General features: G+C 39.1%; 2 protein-coding genes across 2 annotated transcripts in view; one reads left to right on the top strand and one right to left on the bottom strand.

Annotated features, from left to right (window-relative positions):
• LOC138049932 (serine/threonine-protein phosphatase 4 regulatory subunit 4-like) overlaps positions 1-11897 on the bottom strand; it is a 29045-nt gene extending 17148 nt beyond the window's left edge. Inside the window, exons 1-12 of the mRNA XM_068896411.1 lie at positions 11615-11897; positions 11445-11518; positions 9822-9924; positions 8047-8194; positions 7778-7851; positions 6809-6915; positions 4966-5073; positions 2915-3036; positions 2682-2804; positions 1532-1644; positions 519-599; positions 221-340 (exon numbers count right to left, since the gene is read on the bottom strand). Coding sequence (XP_068752512.1) covers positions 221-340; positions 519-599; positions 1532-1644; positions 2682-2804; positions 2915-3036; positions 4966-5073; positions 6809-6915; positions 7778-7851; positions 8047-8194; positions 9822-9924; positions 11445-11518; positions 11615-11704 — 1263 coding nt within the window. The 5' untranslated portion in view covers positions 11705-11897. The remainder of the gene's footprint in view (positions 1-220; positions 341-518; positions 600-1531; positions 1645-2681; positions 2805-2914; positions 3037-4965; positions 5074-6808; positions 6916-7777; positions 7852-8046; positions 8195-9821; positions 9925-11444; positions 11519-11614) is intronic.
• A 69-nt stretch (positions 11898-11966) lies between these two features.
• Positions 11967-15000, top strand: part of LOC138049906 (uncharacterized) — a 22517-nt gene continuing 19483 nt past the window's right edge. Inside the window, exon 1 of the mRNA XM_068896378.1 lies at positions 11967-12257. Coding sequence (XP_068752479.1) covers positions 12174-12257 — 84 coding nt within the window. The 5' untranslated portion in view covers positions 11967-12173. The remainder of the gene's footprint in view (positions 12258-15000) is intronic.

Here is a 15000-nt window from a genome sequence, read left to right on the forward strand (position 1 = left end):
TTTGATTGGTTTACTGGATTGTCTCTGTCCTTACTTTGGTTTTGGTTTTATGACACTTATTTGAAAACCGCTCTAAAGAACCAATTACGGGCCACATTGGTGAGAGGCTAGTGCAATCACCACTAAGCCATCCCTGTTCCATATCTTTAAACAGAACAATACTTCTTATGTGAATGTATCTGTACTGACAATAAAATGTATTTTCTTTGGCATTATTTACCTCATGAAATCCACATGCTATAGTTCTTCTGACCAGGGCATGGGGATCCTCAACAAGGGAATGAAATGTGGCAGCCAGTTCAGCTTGAAAGTTGTGTGCACCACAGAACAACAGCATGGCCTTAAAACAGAGAAACAAAACAAAAAAATACTACAATATGCGATGCAACTAAGAACGCTTTCCATTTGACAGAACTGACAGGCCAGACAGGGCATTAAATGGAAGGACTTACTCTACGACGCATTCAACTTAATAGAATAGAACCTGTAGAGTCATTGTGACAGTCATAAACACTCACTGGGAAGTTGAAAGCACAACATCTCCGACATTCTGCACCAGGATCATCATCAATGATTGTTGCACCAGACAAAACAGAGCTCTGAGGGGGAAAAACAAAAAACAAGACCACAGTCAGAATAGCCTACCTTTGTATCCAAGGTTTGGTTTGGAAAGTTTCAGACTCTTTTATAATAATATTGATTGCTATTTACCTAGACTTTCACTCAACAAATCGAGCACTGTGATTGGTTGATTGTTTGTCAAATGCCCCTGATCAAATTTAAATATATCCTGATCAGGATACATTTCCGCAATTTTTGCCCACGCTGGATGTTTGGTCGCGTTTGTTGAAGGGAAAGTCTAAATAAAAATTACATGACAAAGAATTTAATGTCTGGTCCCTCCAGACTCTCAGGACTATACATAAAGTGTATATTATTGAACTCCCAATCATACTAATGTTAACATCAAGCTATTTGAACAAGCCAGCCATGAGTTATAGAGTCAGAACAATAATTATTGGTGTGAAGAAAGGTAAGTACCTGAAGAGCTGTCAACAGCTGTAAGCAGCTGGGTATTTTATTGAGAAAATCTGGTGACTGAACATTTCTTAATGCCTGAAATGTTCAATACATTTTACCAGAAACCCATAAGGGTTGAAACGTGTAACGGCCCCTTGTGTGCTGGGAAACAAGCTTCTGAATATTCAATTTGCTGAGTACCATATTTGGAACAACAAGAGCAAGGGGTTTCCAAATATGGTACTTAGCACCGAGACATTCAACCAATCAGTTCGCACTGAATATTCCGAAGCTGTGAACACGCGTTACACGTTTCAACCCTTATGGGTTTCTAATTTTACCTAACCACAGTTAATAACAACTAAGCCTAGCAAAACCTACAGAATGTCAATAATGTTTATTTTGGGTATTCACTAACAATGCTTGGAAAAAGTTGGCCCTGACACTGAAAAGATCATGGCAAATTAAATTAAAATCACAGGTCTGCTGCAAAATTCAATATACTCTGTACCTGAAGAGCAAGGGTGACACTGCCAACTCTGTTATTTTTATTCGGGTTGCCGCAGATGCTCATCCTTTTGTAGAATTCCAAAAACCATCTCTTCTTGGTGTCATCCAGGTTGACTAAATTCAAGATAAAAAAACAGTTAAAATATTATTGATCATGAGTTGACTATGCAGGGGTCAATAGGTTAACCAGTGCTTAATGACATAAACCTTGACAAAGGGTATTGAAAAAGCAATGGAAAACAGAAACCAACCTACCGACAGGCTACCAACAAGTATCCGACAATTAACCAAGTGTCAGTCGACTGTCGGCCGACACTTTTACCAAACACTTTCACAAACTGTTGGTCATTTGTCAGCTGACAAACGACCAACAGTTAGTTGTCAGTTGCCCAACAGTTTTTTGGGGGAGCTCTTCTTCAAAATTACCAAGAAGTTGGCTACTTTTTTCCAAAATTCAAGTGGGTAAGAAAGATTCTTTCAAACCTAAGATTCAATGAAAACATGAAGTCATCTAAAGGTAACCATCAATGTCGTGTTCTGGAGTGCTTCTTTTAAAAAATGGCATGCCCCCAGGGACCTCCATAAAAAGGGCCGTACAAGTAGGGTCCTTGTTGATATAATCAATTATTTAATTTTCATCCTTGGTTAATGCATTTCTCGTGCTCCGATTGGTTCACTCAATCTCAGCTTGACCTTATATGGTAAATGATTGCGCTAAGCGTTGCTAAACTAAAAGTCTTTTGTGGAAAGTTTGGATCAATTCCGACGCTTAGAAGTACAAGAAAAGGTAAGAAGTGATCAAGTTTAGTGATGAGCCTGCGTCTGCCTGACCACCAGTTATTACAAAATATCGCATCTTCATCACGTTTTTTTCGATTTTGCTCAGATTTTCTCCCTGGTTTTTGCTCGTATTTCGTGCTTCCAAACTTTTGGAGTTAAAGGAATTTAATAAAACAAAAATATTATTCCATTTGTGCTTGTTGGATATGAGACTGGTTATTGCCAACACTGTGCTACGTGCCTCGTTGGTTATTAACCATCTTGTATCCAACACGTGCTCAAGAAATAATTATTGTTTGACGCTGGTCAAACAAGCCACCAGCATCAAATCTTATTGAAACCATTGCTTAAAAAAGAATCCTTATCCTTACCTGACAAGCCATAGGACAGTTTTCCAAATAGCTTGGCTACTGTGAGAAGTGATTCTGACTTCTCCTTGGGAATTTCATCACAGAATTTTTGAACCAAAGGGACAATGATAGCTGTACAGGTATCTAGCAGTTAAAAGGGAGATATCACCGAAAAATGTTACGTTGACCCTCATCCACACAATGCTGACCAGCAAAAAATAATATACTGTTCTAGCACTGAATATAATCTTTACCATCATCCAGCAAATTCAATAAATTAGTGATTGTTTGCAGCCCTGCTAATCTCACACTTGTCTCCTCGTCATTTGTGAGCTCAACCAGCTCTGGGATTATTATACTTTGCGTACTTTCCAGTCTGTGGGAAATAAACAGAGAACTGTTTTAAATATAATTTCTTTATAGTTTCAATCTCCTACATGAAGATGTTTGCATCCATGAACACCAAAGTATGGTGACATTATTGCAAGAATAAATATAACAATAGGGTTACTAAAAACAAATTGCCATTTTGAGACGGCAATACCACATTGTATTGACGGCTAGTTGGGAGAAAAGATATTCCGTATTGGGCGGAGTCACAAAGATTCGCGACTCCGCCCAATACGGAATATATGTTTTGTATCGTGATCCATCATTTATAAGGATAAATAAAACTGTAAAGTAATCAACCCACGCCTGATTGAAATTTCAACTCTTTCTACCTGCGAAACGTATTTGTTTGTGTACGTCAGCTACCCAATTCAGTGCAACAACGTCAATTTCAACATTAGAACCAATCACAGGCCGCAAAAGTGAGACAGCAATACCACGAAATATTGACAGCTTGCGCATAGGCAAAACTATAAGAAGAGCGGATCACAAATATATATGATAATCAGACATCATCTATTATATAGTAGTTCCACTGTCTCATGTAAAAGCATGTACAGGGTGTGACTACATGGTTTCAAAGGTTTCTCAAGTGTTAGGGGTTTCAAGATTTCAAAGGTTTCACTGCTTTCGTGGGTTCCATGGTTTCAAAGGTTTTGTGGTTTTCTTTCTACTTTTTGGCTCAAGATGTGTTTGTGCTTCTGCACAAACTTGCCATGACAGACTGCGAGGATTCATTGTCACTCTTGGATTGATGTAACCTTGGGTTCTACCCCTAAATTTGATGACACTAGATCTAAAGGCTCTCCTATTGGCATGTACATGTATAACACTACGAATGGTTGAAAGAACAGCAGATCAGAACAAAAGGAAAAATGGTAAAAGACCCTAGAGCCGTGCACTTCCCTTCTACAGAGATGTGCACTTCACATACGATCTACACGATTTCAGAAGATGGTCTAGATAATAATTGAGAGCTCAGTGAATTGCTTCCTCTGGCAAATAACTGAGCATAGTTTATTGATGATACTCCAATCTACAGTATATCTGGAGTATCCACCTTTGTGCTGGCATTATGCTGAAACAAGTGAAACCATGACACCGACCAAACCAGTCATGACACCGACCAAACCAGTGAAAACATGACACCCACTAAACTAATAGAACCATGAAACTGCCAAAACCATGAAACCCACGAAACCAGAGAAACCCATAAAAACCATGAAATCAGAGAAACCATGTAACCAAGAAAACCTGGCAAAGCGTGTCATCACACCCATGCTTTTACATCAGTCAGTGGCACTACTATACAATAGAGGGATGTCTAATTAGCATATGTTTGTGATCTGTAACACCAAGTTGTAACCATTACAGTGCAACGCGCCTTATCGTGGCTACCCAACAAACTTTCACATTTGACAACTACGTGTAAGTACGTCAACTCAACAACCCATGCAAGGGTGTTCTACTTACAACCGTGCGAGCTTTGTAAGGAGGGGTGACTGTCAATCAAATTCGCACACCCTGATTGGCGTATAAGTTTTAAACAACTTTGTTAGGTGGCCACGGTAAGGCGTGTCACACTGTAATAGTTTGTCGTGACAACAATGAAGATGAGAATGGTCCATATGATAAAACTAATGATAAGCGAGATAATGACGATAGGGAGGATATTTGCCCTGCCCCCTTTAACGATAATGGTGATGAGAATGGGATCAATAATGATGAGCAAGGAGGTGAGAGGAAAATTGAAATGCAAATGACGACAACATGGATAACGTCAGCTACGTCAATGATGATGATTTGGAAAATGACGGTCTTGTGTGAAAAGCATGGTGGAAATAGTGGTGTGGTCATAACATCAGTTTCAATCAAAACTACTTGAAAACAAAACTTAAGGAACTTCGTCTTTTACCCAAGTGCTCTGGCAATGGCTTCCAACTGTTGGCACATGCAACCTCTAACTTCGTAATCAACATCTTGACACAATGACGCAACAAGTGCCATCAGCTCCTTCTTTATCCTAAAAGGGAAAAAAGATATCAAATACAGAGACACAAAATAAACTTGTTCCTGGTTTTATTTTGACTTTATAAAAAAAATGCTCTCTAATTGGACATTTGCATGATGACGCCATTTGACTACAAGTACCAGACTCCTTCAGGTTTCGCTTGTCTCATGTTAGAGCTATTGTCATTTTTACCCCACTGGGAATACAAAATTTAAATATGAAAAGAAAAACAAACTGGATTGTGTGGTTCCAGAAAATATCCATACCCCCACCACGGAAGACAATTGGAAATTCCATGGGAGAGGGGGGGTTAAAGGGCAGCAATTTCCAAGGGGTAGGGGGGTTTCGGGGGAAACAAATTTTACAAAGGGGCACAAACCCCGTAAAAAACATTGAAAGCAACATACGATCGATCTGAAGCACAAAACACACTATCGGACGATGTTTTGAAACAAAAGTCAGTTTTGAGATAAAGTTAATACTATTAGCTTCAATGTTTCCGTTTTCTTTGAGTTAGCTAGCGCTACAATCTCCCGAAGCTAAGAACAATGTGTCTTTCATTTGGGACGGATTCAAAACATTTAAAATGGCGGTCTCAACTGAAGTCTCGTCCCCAGACTTCCAGCTTTGTCTCTTTTTCGTCCAACCAACACTTCCGTTCGCTTGAGTATCGCTTTTCGCTACCTTCACATGCAGTAAACACATTTTTGATAGGATTCATGTTTTACTGGGGGTAGTAACTCATTGAAAATGCGATAAGACGCAAGTTCCCACCATCTCAACGCTTGCATGCAACGACATTTTCTTTTTGTGGGTGGCATTTAGACCATGGACAGGAACCGGGAGTCAAGTTTTCTCTTCTTTGAGTAAACGCAGTATTTATTGCTGCCTCGGGAAACGATTGTTGAGGTGCAGTTCGTTATGTCAAACTGGAAATTCTAAAAAAGGAGTTTGACTACTCATTGGAGGAAGTAAATCGCGCCAAAAACAATAAGATTCGCCCTCTCGATTCCATCCGTGGCTCAAAGGCAAGCAACAGTGAGGCTGTACTGTGTCATTTACCGGCGAGAAGGACTGCTGGAGAGTCAGTAAATTTGAAGACTGCACATAAATTGCCATATCTAAGTTTACAAATATGATGGATTATTTTGGTGTCAATAACATTCTTCGTAAAACAATCGCCTTGGTGACGATGTTCACGAAACCTACCGCGTCAACATGTGTGGTCCCTAAATATTAAAGAATCAACCGGAAGAAACTGACAAAATGTGTAGTGAAAGGAAACGTGTAAGTTGGTGTTTTATTTACGATCGTTTGCGAAGTTGTTTAAGCGAGTGAAATGTTCTTATCGAAGTTCGCACAAAAACGTGAAAAAGTCGACGTGCAACCCAAATGTTTAAGCTTCGCAAAGTTGATAGCGCACAAGCTAAAAGTTTAGCTGGATAATGAGCTTAACAAAGCATTATATTTTTCTAAAAGTTAACCTTAATGTTTACACTGTTGAAATAAAATTCTACCGCAATTACATAACTAACTCACTGTCGTTTTTATAAGTAAAAAAATTCTGGAAATTCCTGAGGGGAGGGGGTGTCATCAAAGACCCCCCTGGAACGGAAAATCCTGGGGGGAAGGGGGGTGCAAATCAAAAAGTCTTCCATGGTGGGGGTGTGGATATTTTCTGGAACCACACATTGTGGTAGTTGTAGTCAAATGACGCCATCGTGAAAATTGCCTATTATCTGCTTACCAGTATGTTTCAAACTTCGGAGCAATTTTTCCAAGTAGTCTACAACTAGCAAGCCTACAGTTGACTGTCTTGGAGAGCTGGCCTTTCGAGATGGCAATACCAAGAATCTGTAATAATAAAATAAAACAAATATATAATAACAACTGCATCACATTATGAAGGTAAGATCGCTGAGATATCTTGAGGCTTCCACTGGAGGCTCACCGGCAAGCCATACCATATTAACCCCTTGCACCTGGTACTCACCACACTGACACACAGTGACAATGGGCTGGGAAGGAATGCAAACTAAGGTTACTGAGCCCCAGGAGAATAACATGGCCAGCATGATTCCCTCCTGGCCGGTCCAGAACACCCATATGGGTACTTGAAAAAGACAAATACATCAGTGGTCACTCCAATAATAATAATAATAATAATAATAATAATAATAATAATAATAATAATAATAATAATAATAATAATAATAATAATAATAATAATAATAATAATAATAATACCAACTTTATTCATTCAATTATTCAATTGATACAATGAAAGGGAGAGATACCAGAGGGTATCCGCCCGGAAATTATTGATCTAGAGTCGATTTTGAGGATCAAGGGAGGAAACCGGAGTACCTGGAGATTCACCCTCGGAGTCAGATTGAGATCAACTGAAACTCAGCCCACATATGACCTCCAGGCCAGGGTTGAACCTGGGTTGCAGAGATGGGAGGCGCGGTTGATGACCACACAATGTTGTTCATTGTTCATAAACAGGCCACTGACTACTACCACATTTTGTTGTCAACTTAGATCAATATTGCAGTGAATTGCATATACACTTCTGATTAACCCATTGACTCTTGCGGCATCTGAGGTGTCAATGATTTAAAGATCATGGATATTTCAAACAACTTAGGCAAACAGAAAAGGCATGAAAATTTCATGTTGATAACTGAATATTATACTGAAATGGCATGATTACCTCTCTTTTGATGACATCTTTAGGAAGAAAATCAATGGATGTGAGAAGAGTATTGAGCCAAGCATTTGATACCACTGAAATTTCAAAGACAAAAATTTTAAAATATGCCATCTTTGTATTTTTTTCGTTAAATTTAAATAACAAAATACGAAAAAAAGTAATAAATTTTAGATTAAATTACAAGAACAAGCTTTCCATTCTGTGAACATGTTCTTGAAAACTCTACACATCATAGCATATTCCAAATCTAAAGGTTGCTATTGTCTTACCCACATCCCTGTTTTCAATGTTATGTAAAATGATAGGAAGAAATGACGATGCAAACATGTAGGCTGGTATTGTTCCATTCTGGATGACACCTGAAAAAGACTTCGAGGCTTCCAGTTGGACATGAGAAGGAGCGATGTAGAGGTATTCCTAAAACATGAATGTAAAATAATGTTTATTCTTCTACCCTAGGCAAGACCCGAACCCAAACCATTCAATCCGGAGTCAAGCACTCTTCTTCTACACTTATTTTACAATAATAAATTTAATATGTACCATAAAACAAGTACAAAACAAGTCACCCAATAACAGTGTTCATGTGTGATGATGTCAGTTAGCTTGTCTGCCATTACAAAAAGACAGTGCCATTGAATAACAGAAACAAACTACAATTTCATGGTCAAATTGGGATATTCATGAAAATAAAACAAAGTGTTCCTTTGAACTATTGAGGCACCTTTGATAAAATGTCTCTTCATTTCATTCACAAACTGCTGAGGGTCATAGCTTCTGATGGCCTTTCATGGAACGCACACTGTGAGTATATATAAGACAAAGCTACCAAGCACCTCTACGGGTTGAGGATTCTTAAGAAAAGTGGACTTTCACTTTCCGACTTAATATCTGTATATTGCAGTACAATCTGCTCTGTGCTTGAACATGTGTCCCCAGTATGGGCGGCACTTCCAGCGTACTTAACCATTGACTCCCAGGGGTTCCCCATTGACGAGGAAAATCGTCTGGCGTTAGACAGAGTAAAATACTCTGGTGTTAGACAGAGTAAAATACTAAGTCTGGCCGGTTTCAGCCAGTTTCGACGTCAAAGAGTTAAGTGACCTTTTAGAACAAGTCCAGAGAAAAGCCCTGTATATTGTTTTCCCTGATTGTTGCTATAGCGATGCACTTCATCTCGCTGACCCTAAACCTCTTAGCAATAGGCGACAACAGCCACGCATGAGTCTTGCAACGAACTGTCATGTGTCAGAAACACTTAGTAGTCTCTTCCGGGTTCTGATGGTTTATTACCACGGTTACAATTTACGCTCAAGATCACAATCGTACCATGCCTCTACTGGCAAATGCAAAAGACTTAATGATTTTGTGACTGTCAAATTTCAAAAATGTGTGTCGCGACTGCCCCCTGCAATTCAGTTGTTACTGCAATAGGGTTGAATAAAAAATTGATTGATTGATTGATTGATTGACAAGGGTTAACATCTAACTTCTGCTTCACTACAATAATGTCAAGTAAAAAAATTGGAAAAACAAAACAAGGTATTATGAGCGGTCACCTTTTCCAAACGTAACCCTTTCTAAAAATGCTCAGCTTTTGTGCCAACCAAAGGCATCTGGCTAATTACAATATGTGACTCTGTTATATATAACAAATTAAATTCCAACAAATTTTAGACATGGTCTGCCTGTGGCAGCCCCTGTAATAATCCAATTTTCCAAGATACAGTAAATATACACAAGTTCACCTGCAACTGATTTGTTGCAATCACTTGTTTAACTAAAATGTTCTTTCTGTCACTGCATAATGTTACTATTAAGAGGTGCAAAGGAACAAAACAAGAGGCCAAACTGACAGATCAAACTGTTCCAGGAAAGCTAGAATGAATTAATTTTAATTAAATAACTGGGGGGAGTTGATGCAGACATAAGAGCCCTTCCCTTTGACTTAAGTGTGAAGGGTTTGATTTCAAGACTTTGTGTAATATTATATACAGATCAAGTTTGTTGATTCTCGACTCTTCTCCCTGTAGATTCCACTTACTCGCAGAACTGGCACGACTCTTCTATTGACATCAGCACTGCTTTTTTCCAGAAGTCTGGTCAAGTTGTTGATAATGCTGAGCTTTTGAATTTCCACACCAGAACTAAGAGATAAGATTTCATCATATAAATTGGACAGGATATTGTGAATTAAGATGAAATAGACCTCTAGCAGTCCCTTTTGAGTCAGTCGAGCCAGCTGCTTTAGTCTTGCGAGTCAGCCAATCAGCCAAGGAGATACAATTTGCTCTCTCTCCATTTTCCTCTCGGCTCTTTGGCTCGCTCGTGTGACTAAAGTGGGCTGTTAGCAGCCTAAATGATTGTTGAGAATCTCCCGCTTCCCAAACCACACTTTCCTAAATGCCAGTTCAGGTGGCCTACACACTGCTGTTACATGTACCAAAGTGGCATTCTTGCAACTACTGAACTGAGGCAATGACTTTTATGCCCAGAGAATAGACGAGTTTCATTGCAAAAAGACAAGTCCTAGAGGACGTTTTAGAATCAGATTGACAATTTAATACAACTGCAAAACTGTATTACTGTTTCAAAATTTCAAAAATTTCTATGTTTCTTCTGTGTTATGAAATAAACCCAAGATCAAACTTGAGTGCCAGGTTGGTTGCACCGATAATGCACAGCTTGTAATAATTTTAAAGAAGACAGAAAATACACCTGAAGCCAATGCTGGAGTGAAAATTGGCAAGAAAACGAATGGAAGGTGACAAATGCAAAAACTACTTGTGGGAGTTTAACATTTAATACAAATAAAATTGTTTAGGTTGCTCAGCAAAAAGATTTTCTTCGACTGTCTAAAAAAGTACTTTAAAAAATTACTGCACGTAGATATATAATTCATAGAAACGTCCTGATGTTCCGTTGATAAGAAACTTTAATAGATAATGCACGATACCTTCGAGTCATGATTAAGATCATTTTTGCTTCAAATACAGAGACTGTATACTCAGTCTGTACACACGCAAATTGGCTAATCGATTTTTAACCAGCAGATGGTCAACACTTGGCTCTCAAATATGTCATGCAACATTTTCATGTTATTTGTTAAATGTTGATAAAGAGCACCATATGTACAGCATAAACATAACCAGACAGTTCGAATATTTAATATGGTCTAGTTTTTTTTTTATCAAATATGTGATGCAATTAACGGGTTTGTGCATTTCTGTGACAAACAAGTTCGTAAACGACATAAATATGTCATCACTCCAAATAATCATTCATTAGAAAACGTGTAAAATTGTACGCCTCAAAGAAATACAGGTACACCTGCTAAAATGCACAAGAACGACGTTCGGTGAAAGTCTTAGTCGGTGAAATTATTAATCTGTCTCATAACAACAATAATCCAGCCAACTAAATAAAATCGACCATCGTCTTAATTAACGCTAATTTACGTGTTTACGGATCGCGACGGAAACGTAGAAGTCGAGGCCGTGGAAAGAAAATTATGAGCTAACATTGTATCGTCTTACCGCGTCCCGCAGCCCAACCTCGTAAAACCACGCATTTATTCAAAGTTTCGCAATTTTCAACAGAAATTTAATTGCTGGGATTACCACAAATTAGAGTCGCTATTTCTGAGTTCTAATCAGTGTACACTCACCTCAACAGTAGCACGGCTCGCTCGATGTCATCAAGATTTTCGTCAACAGTGAGTCTCTCGATTTCTTCTTGGGACTACCACAGGTTGAGAATAATATGGAACCGTTAGCATATAGCAGAAATAAGGACCTATATTAGGCCACTTATTGCAACAGAAAAGTTAATATTGACCTTGAGTCCTCGTATGGAACGCTCGGAGCGTAGCTCTTCCACATCTTCCTCTCCCAGGGGCACACCAACAAAAGCTCCAAGGCTGGCCATCTCACGAGCGATTACAAAGGCAATACGTCCAGTTCATACTGGACTGCATTGCAGCTCCACAAAATATGCCTCTATGTTCCATTTACTGTCACTTTCATAGGTAAAAATCCTTTAAATTATTCAGCTAATTCATCTGTTTTCAAAGTTCATTCACGGTTTCGATTCTTCGAGTAACGAGTAAACTTTACGGTACACAACTTCCCATCGTTCCACGCGGGACAATTACCAACGATCAAATATTGATTTTCTCATTTACGACAGTAATTTATTTATTTTTTACCCTCGTTAGACATAAAGGTAAAGTCGTCGTAGTTATTTATTGAAAGCCATGCAATTTTAGCCAGTATGCTAAAAGACTTTTTCAAAAAGTCAATATTTGGCACGTGAACTTTCAAAAAATACGCCGCGAAACTACTTGTGATCAAACCGATTTATAATCGATTCTGTGGTCGGGGTGTCGTACTCCAAGATGGCGTCCAAAACATGTGTTCTTTTCTCCAGACTGTTAAAAGTTCCTCTTGTAGTCAATATAAGGGCTAGAAAGTTTTCCAAGGTGAGCTTAAAAATCCTTTAACTTTTGAATTGTGAAAGAAATGAAAATGCATCGGAAAGAGCGGAAGGGAAAAATTAGGAAATAAGAAAGCTGCTGTGATTTCAGGAATGTAATTAAGCTTAAACGCAAGACTTAGTTTGCCTGGAGCGAAAATGACACTTCAATGTGAATTACGAAGACAATGACAGTTTGTAATTTTTTGAAGTATTATCATACCCTGTAAATACATATGCCGTTAAAGACGGTGCCTACTAATTCAAAGGTATTTTTGCGCGGTTTACTGAATATGCGGGAAAAGCAGATCTCAACAAGTGTTATTAAAATCCAAAAAGAAAATTGGGGGTAACCGCGCATTTTTCAAAGATAATTAATCAACAATATTAGCAAAATTAAAAGCTTTAAAATATAAAGCAATGTACATGTGTATGGCGTTCCTTTCCAAATTAAAGCTTAATTATCTCTGAAAAATGCGTGGTTACCCCCAATTTTCTTTTTGGATACCAAGAGCACTTGCTAAGTTCTGCTTTTTCCGCATAAATTTAAAACGCCAATAACATCCCTGCATTGGTAAGCACAATCGATGGGAAATCCGAGTATCTGGAGATGCGCAGAATGTATGCGCAAGAAGAATAGTAGGAACCGTCCTTAAAGATCCCCTATTTGAAACTCTGGAATATTTTTCTCTTCAGAATGAGCAGTGTACTGGCTGGGCACATAAAAGCGGGTTAATGCCAACGAGACGTTACTCCCATGTTCGAAATGTTTGGGTTTGATTTAATTTGCAGGTCACAGGTCGCGGGTTGCAGGTCATTGTTTCACCAATACAGAAAGTATCCTAAACATTCATAAGAGCTAACTTTAGGCCTAAAAACGTTTGTTTAGGCCTAATTAGGCCTAAGGTTAGCTCAACAACAACAACAACAACATGTTATTAACTCACACTTAGACTAATTATAATGGATTGTTATATACATTACAAGTTAATTAAAGAGAATAATTAGGAAAGTATGAATTATGAATGTTTAGGATACTCTCTGTATTGATGAAACAATGACCTGCAACCCGCGACCTGCAAATTAGACCCGCCAATGATTTAACCCATTTACTCCTCAGGTGTTCTAAGATACCCCCATTGACAAGTAAAATCGTGTAGCGTTAGAGTAAAATCTGTTAAGTCTCGCAGCCAGGGGTCATGACATGGGTTAATGAATTTCAGGCAAGGTGGGGGTGTAACCCGGGGGGGGGGACTCCCATATGAAACAGACGGGGATGCTCGTCGTCTCGCTTAAGGTGTAAATTTTGGATTTTGGTCTCGCTTAGGGTGTTCCGGGCAAAGTGCCAATAATTTATGCCACCAAGGTCTCGTTTAGGGTTCCGCGAAGTAACACAGAATTACGCGAAGAGAAACAGAAGTCAAATTTCCTTTTAAATTTTCTTTTTAGATAAAAGCATTCGATGATTATGCCTTTTTATCATTAAAACTCATTGCGTGTCGTATTTTTGTGTTTTTAAACGGTCTCTTTTAGGGGTCAAAATTTGCTTCAGCCACGCCTAGATTGGTCTCCTTTAGGGGTTAAATTCAAAATCTCCGACGAGCATCCCCGTCTGTTTCATATGGGAGTCCCCCCCCCCCCCCCAGGGGGTGTAAGTGATCACAGAGAAAAGGGGTTAAAGTGCTAGTTACAATGAAAAAATCAGGTCTCATTTTTCTTCACATTTCGAAAGTATTTGCGTTGATTGCTCAATAGGCAAAAAGGTAAGGTAAAGTCCGCTACAAGCCTAGAGGGCCCACCAGGCCGACACTTATCTCCGGTTTCTGTAGCATGAAGAGACTAGGAGTATTTCTACTCCCCCCTGGATGGGATTCCAGTCCATCGCAGGGTTACCCCCAGCATTTTCGCCGGTACCCGTGTATACACCTGGGTGGAGAGAGGCACCGTGAGAGTAAAGTGTCTTGCCCAAGAACACAACACAATGTCCCTGGCCAGGACCCGAACCTGGACTACTCGATCCGGAGTCGAGCACACTGACCATGAGGTCACCGTGCCTCCCAATTCCAAGAGGAAGACTATTTATTTGAACTCCACTTTTTTTTAATTTAACGGTGCGCCATTACTTCGTGCGGCTCCGACTGATAAGCTTTCAGTGATCTGGATCGAGGAGAAAGTGATGTCATTTACTCAATGTGTGAATGCAGCTTAATTAGTATACAGAACACAAATTTAACATTCTGAAAGCCAAACACGCTTGTGCTGCATACTAATTAAGCCCCATTCACACTCTGCATTTTTAAACTAGTGAGTAAATGATGTCACTTTCTCCTCAATCCAGATCACTGAAAGCTTATCAGTGGAAACTGCACCAAGTAATGGCGGAGCGTTAAATTAAAAAAGTGGAGTTCAAATCAATAGTCTTCCTCTTAAAATTCTTACGGTGGGAGGTGCGGTGGCTGCATGGTTAGTGTGCTTAACTCCGGATCGAGTGGTCCAGGTTCAGGTCCTGGCTAGAGAGATCATGTTGTGTTCTTGGGCAAGACACTTTTAATAGGGACCTTAAGATCTACGACGGCGACGTCGACAAAAACGTCACCTCAAAATAGAACTTCACTCTAGTAAAAGTCTTTCATGATTATTCCATCACATTCACTTCGTACAATGTGGGCGAAGTATCCTAAAAATAAATTGGTACGAGCGGTTTCAGACTGAAAATAGAGAATGAAAAATTCTTAGTTGCATGCTCAAGT

The sequence above is a fragment of the Montipora capricornis genome, chromosome 5 (genome assembly GCF_036669925.1).
Source record: "Montipora capricornis isolate CH-2021 chromosome 5, ASM3666992v2, whole genome shotgun sequence".
In the NCBI taxonomy this organism is placed as follows: Eukaryota; Metazoa; Cnidaria; class Anthozoa; order Scleractinia; family Acroporidae; genus Montipora; species Montipora capricornis.